Source organism: Globicephala melas, chromosome 7 (assembly GCF_963455315.2).
Source record: "Globicephala melas chromosome 7, mGloMel1.2, whole genome shotgun sequence".
NCBI classification, from domain to species: domain Eukaryota; kingdom Metazoa; phylum Chordata; class Mammalia; order Artiodactyla; family Delphinidae; genus Globicephala; species Globicephala melas.
In genome coordinates, this window is record NC_083320.1 from 53,554,948 (window position 1) to 53,561,776 (window position 6,829).

The 6,829-nt window shown below is 40.7% G+C and overlaps 1 protein-coding gene across 11 annotated transcripts in view; it reads left to right on the forward strand.

The window, feature by feature from the left end:
* ZNF385B (zinc finger protein 385B) overlaps positions 1 to 6,597 on the forward strand; it is a 390,846-nt gene extending 384,249 nt beyond the window's left edge. For 9 of the 11 annotated variants that reach the window (XM_060302189.1, XM_060302192.2, XM_060302190.1 and 6 more), the window contains 4 exons: positions 1,781 to 2,026; positions 2,800 to 2,978; positions 3,556 to 3,657; positions 5,085 to 6,597. In XM_060302189.1, the coding sequence (XP_060158172.1) occupies positions 1,781 to 2,026; positions 2,800 to 2,978; positions 3,556 to 3,657; positions 5,085 to 5,303 (746 nt within the window). In that variant the 3' untranslated portion in view covers positions 5,304 to 6,597. The other 2 variants (XM_060302191.1, XM_060302193.2) reach the window with 2 other exon arrangements.
* The last annotated feature ends 232 nt before the right edge of the window (positions 6,598 to 6,829 follow it).

Here is a 6,829-nt window from a genome sequence, read left to right on the forward strand (position 1 = left end):
TGCATTGGGTCTTCATTACTGCACGTGGGCTTTCTCTAGTTGTGGTGAGCAGGGGCTACTCTTCGGTGCGGTGCGCGGGCTTCTCATTGCGGTGGCTTCTCTTGTCGCAGAGCATGGGCTCTAGGCGCGCCGGCTTCAGTAGTTGTGGCATGTGGGCTCGGTAGTTGTGGCTCATGGGCTCTAGAACTCAGGCTCAGTAGCTGTGGCACACGGGCTTAGTTGCTCTGCGGCATGTGGGATCTTCCCAGACCAGTGAGTGAACCTGTGTACCCTGCACTGGCAGGCAGATTCTTCACCACTTTGCCACCAGGGAAGTACCCCTTTCTGTCTTTTTTTTTTTTTTTTTGCGGTACGCGGGCCTCTCACTGTTGTGGCCTCTCCTGTTGCAGAGCACAGGCTCCGGACGCGCAGGCTCAGCGGCCATGGCTCACGGGCCCAGCCGCTCCGCGGCATGTGGGATCTTCCCGGACCGGGGCACGAACCCGTGTCCCCTGCATCGGCAGGCGGACTCTCAACCACTGTGCCACCAGGGAAGCTCCCCCTTTCTGTCTTAATGAGAGTTTATCAGCATACCTACAGACATTTTCTAAGAGCAAGGCTCTACTAGGATTAAACTTGTGATGGATTTTGCAGTTGCCCTAGAAGTTCCAGCTTCTTTCCCAAAGGAGCCACTGAACAGAGCCTGTCTTGAATAGCAGGTGAACTGTGAAGTGTTAGATTCTGTTAAAGTCACCGTGACCCCTCTTAGAGCCTGCACATGGGCCTCAAGGATTATAAACATTTAGTAGCTACATGATCAAAATGCCAAGATGTCTGTAAATGATTTGGCTAATCCTCATATTGTGCTTGTGGTTAATGTCATTATTTAAAACTTATGATTCAGACTGGCAGTAATTAATAAGTATAATGAATGGAATCTTTAAATCTTGTATTTTGGATAAATCGTATTGCCATTCAAAGAGCAGCAAAAACTTAACTAATCATAACCAAAATTAACCATGTTTCTTCCCTCGCCTCTGCCCTACACCTGAAGGTTAAAATTTAACCTGGTGTAAAATTGAATTTTAACTTTATGTTCATGTCATAATTAAAATATGAGTAGTCAAATGAAACCTACCATTACATGTCTTATTTCATGTTACCATCATATCATTTAATCAGATTGGAAGGTAGCTGGTTTCCCTATCTATTAAAGGCACATAATTTACAACTCAGGGATATCAGACAGAAAGTTACCTGCTGCAAGTGGGAGAACAAAGTCATTTTTCGTGAGTCATCATGATCTTGGGGTGACCTGATACAGAAACCGATGCCATGGAGTTCTTTTTCAATCAAGCTCAATGAACTAAAATCTGCGCTGGAAAAAAATGCTACACATAGAAAACAAACTCATGGTTACCAAAGGGGAAAGGGGGGTCAGGGAGAGATATATTAGGAGGTTGGGATTAACATATACACACTACTACATATAAAATAGATAACCAACAAGGACCTACTGTAGAGCACAGGGAACTCTACTCAATATTCAGTAATAACCTATATGGGAAAAGAATCTGAAAAAGAATGGATACATGTATATGTATAACTGAATCACTTTGCTATACACCTGAAACTAACACAACACTGTATTGATAAATCAACTATACTCCAATATAAAATAAAAATTAAAAAAAACACTACACCTAGAAATCAGATTTCTATTTTTAATTCCTTTACATCAATTTGTCTGTGTCTGTATGGTATATGAGGCCTTAACATTCTCTCTCTGTGTCTCTCTTAGAAGATAAAGGGAAGTTGAAAGTCAGCAGTTCCAGTCAGGCATCAAGCTCTGAAGGTGGCTCATTTCTCCTCAAACCTGGTACAACACCCCTGCCACCCGGAGCAGCCACTTCTCCCTCCAAGAGCACAAATGGAGCTCCTGGTACTGTTTCTGAATCAGAAGAAGAAAAAGCCAAAAAATTACTTTATTGTTCACTATGCAAAGTGGCTGTGAACTCCCTGTCACAGCTAGAGGCACACAACACAGGTTAGCATCTATCGTTTAAATTTAAATAATGTTTATAACAAGATTCACCTTTTCTCATCAGAATACCTTATCTTTTGTTGTTCAAACATTAGGTTTCTTCAGTCTTCTCTACTTTTTTGATTCAAAGGAGTGATTTTAAGAAATGTACGATATAACAACTTTAGAAACAGCAAGGCAAAAGTAGGTTGGGGATAAAACTTGTTCTGTTCTTTATTTTCTCAAAAGCATCTAGTACTTCCCAAAACTCATTATGATGAAGTGACAGAAATGAAGACAAATATCTATGCACAATGTTCACTGCAACACACTTCTAAGAGAAAAAAATGGAAACAACCTCATATTTCCTCAGTAGGGAAATGTTGAGCAAATTATAGTCTCAATATGATAGAATATATTACTCAGCCATTAAAGTGTAATTATAAGAAAATATGTATATGATTTGATATGTGAAATTTTTGGGATATTTAATTAGCGTGATCCCAATTTTGAAAATACACTTTTCAGTATACCAAAAAAAGAAGCTAAAAGGATAACAGTGGTTATCTCTGGGTGGTGAAAACAGAGGTAATGTTTGTTTTCTTATGCTTCTCTATATTTTCTTTATTAGATACTCATGGATTCCCATTTTTTTACAGTGAAAATGTGTTAAATCTATAATCAGCATTAAAACCATCATTAAAAAAGTCTTGGGAAGTTCAGCCTGAAGATAAACTTTTCAAGAGCTTCATATAGTTCGTAAATAGCTATTTAATATGTGTTTCTTTCTGTCTTAGGATCTAAACACAAGACCATGGTTGAAGCTCGTAATGGGGCTGGTCCAATTAAGTCCTATCCTAGACCTGGATCAAGATTAAAGATGCAGAATGGCAGTAAGGGGTCAGGACTACAGAACAAGACATTTCATTGTGAAATCTGTGATGTTCACGTGAATTCAGAAATTCAGCTCAAACAGGTAATGTATCCTGAACTAGTAGTCAGTGTCGCTTGGGGTCACCCTTTGACTGTGTATCTCCTAATCTATATAATGGTTCTCACTTTGCTCACAGTTAAATTTCCTAACTTTATAGGATGCCTGTGGTATACAACATACAGGTGCTATGTGGAAGAAAAAGTACGAAATATCTGTGCACCTACTATTACTATATGTCAGACTCTAGGCTTGGTGTTAGAGACCAATGAGCACAGCAGTCACCTGGAGCTTACAGTCGAGCAGGAACTTCTAAGATAGTAAATGTTCAGCCTGTCTTCCAAGGACCCAAAATCTGCTTAGGGAGACAGATTCATCAGTCACGGTGATAATACCAGGCAAAGTCAGAGGAGTTCTATAGAGAAAGGAAAGGGAGAGAGGTGTTACAATAGAGTGGGGAGCAAGTCTTAACTTAGAGGGTGTGGTGCTCTTACCCACACCACCATGGAACCATGGACCTAGAACTGGGAATGGAGGAACCAACTACCTCTGTCTAGGAAATGTATTTTACATGGCATAAAACTCACATGTGGATTCAGCTAATGCATCAAACTTCTTTCAGCACATTTCTAGCAGAAGGCATAAGGATCGAGTTGCAGGGAAACCACTGAAGCCGAAGTACAGCCCTTACAATAAACTCCAGCGGAGCCCAAGCATTTTAGCAGTAAGTTCACTTCGCCTACTTGTCTATTTTGTGGGGCAGCCTTGCTGGCTGGGGCAGGCACTGTGGGTAAGGAGGGCCTAGGGTCTAACTGGTCCTGAAAGGGTTTTAAACTTAGATAGCCCTCATAGAGAGAAGCTTTAGAATGAACTTAGTCCCTGCGGGAGGACACCTTGAAGAAAGTTTCCTTAGAAAAAAAGAAACTGAACCTCTTTAAGGGCTAATACCTTACTCTTCACCAGGACCTTTTCAAGAGATTCCCTTCTTCAGCATATACAGAAAAGTAAAGGCTCAGGAACAAGGGCAATGATGCCTGAGGAATCTTGGAACATGTTAAACCTGGGGAAAGGGATTGCTTTCCAAACACAAAATCCATCTATTTAATATCCTCCTCCTTTCTGGGGTGTTCCCCGCACCTCTTTCTCTCTCTTTCTCCAATAAGTACAGTGGCTGTGTGTATTCCTCTCTCTTTCCCTGTCTAGTAGGCATGTTGATAGTCAGCCTGTCTTACCTGCTCTCAAAATGTGCTATTTTCAGTTTCTTGGTAAAAACATTAAGGGCCTCCACCAATAGATGTCATATAAATACCCAGATGGATGGATTTCCTAGTCTCCCTGGGACTCAGCCCAGCGTGGTGTTCTGCTGAGGTTGAAAGCTGGGATTGGCCAGCTGAAGGCGATACTGACATTACCTCCAGTTTTTCCAAAGCTCAGTCGATGCTGCATGCAGGCATTTTACGCATTAAGCAAATCCAGCTTGCAAAACTCCTGATTGCAAAAGAGAGGGATTAAGGATTGATTTCTTACTTCACAGGAAGATTCCACCTTGGGATTCCTTTTAAATAGAGAAAGTTTCTAGCCCATTTACAATCACTGCCAATGACAAATTTGAGTCAGCTGCAGTTTTTCAAGTAATACTTTTTAAGTGGCCAGAGAGGTGTAAACTGACTTTGTTTTCATGACTGTTCATGGGTCCCCAAGGTCCCAAACTCCAGTTACCTAACCCAATGCGGCTTTTTAAGAGGTGAAGTAAAGGGTAATGCATATTCTCCAAAAAGCCTCTTTGTGTTTTAAAACAAGTCATTAGTTTGAATTGAGCTCCATAATCTAAGCAGGAAACCTGGGTGTGTTTGTTTTTTCCTTGTGAGCAGCAGCATAAAATACTTTCAGTATCTATTCAGAGAGGCTTTCCTCTGTCCTAGTGCCCAGGGGCAAGGACCACCAGAAAAGAGTTGAAATGGAAACAAATCAAAGAAAAGGTATGCCAAGAACCTTTGAAACCAGCGTGAAAATAATCATGTCTTGACTTCTGAGAGTTAAGATTTTTACATTTTGACTTCTGAATGTCGCTCTTTTACTTATGAAAATATCTGTGCTGCTGTTATTCAAAACAATCTCCCCACCCCACTCCTGGTTTTCTCCCTCTATTAGGCAAAACTTGCATTCCAGAAGGATATGATGAAGCCTTTGGCCCCGGCCTTCCTGTCCTCGCCCCTGGCAGCGGCGGCGGCAGTGTCCTCCGCGCTGTCACTGCCACCCCGGCCGTCGGCCTCGCTCTTCCAGGCTCCAGCCATCCCTCCTGCTCTGCTGAGGCCCGGCCACGGCCCCATCCGCGCCACTCCCGCCTCCATCCTCTTCGCCCCGTACTAATGTCTGCAAGCCCCCAGACGGTTGAGGCCAGTAGGAAAGTAGAGCAGGAAAGCCAAAAGGTTTCAGCAGTTTGAGCATTTGGTGTTGCAGTGACCCTCCCAACTGCAAAATGCAGGGTACCACCTGAGCCCCAACTCCAAAGAGTAAGTCGCTAGATTCGAGAGTGTTTTTTGGGGCCGCTCCTATAATTTCAGAATCTGAGCAAGCAGAAGCTTTATCTCCCTAGTCCCTCCCCCTGCCCTACCCCATACAATTTGTGTATCTGAGATATTTAGTTTCTTGCAAATGTATTGGTCAGAAATATATATATATACACATATATATATACATATATATATATACACATATATATCATTTTCTGACTATTTTTCTGTGGGTGTGATCTGGCTTAGAAACAATATGGAATATCTTCCTGACAGACTTGAAAACTAGGGTCTTCCTCACACGTCTGTAAATAATCCTGGAATCCAACTGGGCACATTCTAGTGTGGAACAAAAATAGATGAACACAAGTGCTTACTTGTGGATACCATCTTACCAACGGATCACAGCGTTTTCTTTTTGGTGTACTATTGTTGACAGGGATTGTGTACTGTTTTAGACCCAAGTACTGTTGTATCCTGTGTAGTACTAGATCTGTATCTCTTGTCTGAATTAAACATTTTTAGTTGCTGTGTAAATGTTAGGAAGCAAAGTAGCTTTGAATTTTCTCTTTAAGAGAGCAAAAGATAACGTATTTTCTTTATTTTACATTTTATTTGGTGATATTTAAACGAAATAGAAAGCCATATAACATAGCTCTAATTACTACCTGTCTGCTATTTTTGTTTAACTTATTTTGTAGCTTCCTCACCAGTTTGAGTTGCTAAGCAAATGTATAAAACAGAAAAAGAGCTTCCTAAATTGCACATTTTTGCACCTCTTGTGCGTTCAGCAAGAAGACAATGAATCCATGTATTTCTACATCATTATCTTCTTCATTTTTAACGTGTTTTCATTTGTAATGATGCTACATAATTTTGTGGCTCCCTAATGCAATAATGTACAGAAGATAAAAAAATTTATAATTGAACAATCTGTCTTTCTGTTCACTGAATCTGTTGCAGGTCATGCTCCCATGCCCCCGTTTCTAAGCTGATATCAACAGGACTGGAATGTTTGTCATATCAGGGGCAAGAGGTATAAGACAGCAAAATAGAGTGAACTCTTTTAGAGCATCTATATCTGCAGTCTGTAAATGGTAAAATGTCTGTGTATTTTTTTAAATGTAACTTTTCAATAAAAGTACAAAAAATAAAAATCTGTTTGTATTTTCAAAGTTATTTTCTCTTGAGACACCTCCAATTTGAAATCATCTGAAGGCTTTTCAGTAGGTGCAAAGATTGCTTCTTACATATTTAGCATTTTCAGTTCTTATTTGCAGCATATTTATTTGTCATGTTTATTCATTACTGTTCACAGCATCTGCATGAAGCAAGACTTTACTGCTGTTTTCTCTGAATCTCTAAGAAGTTGAACCAAAGTTG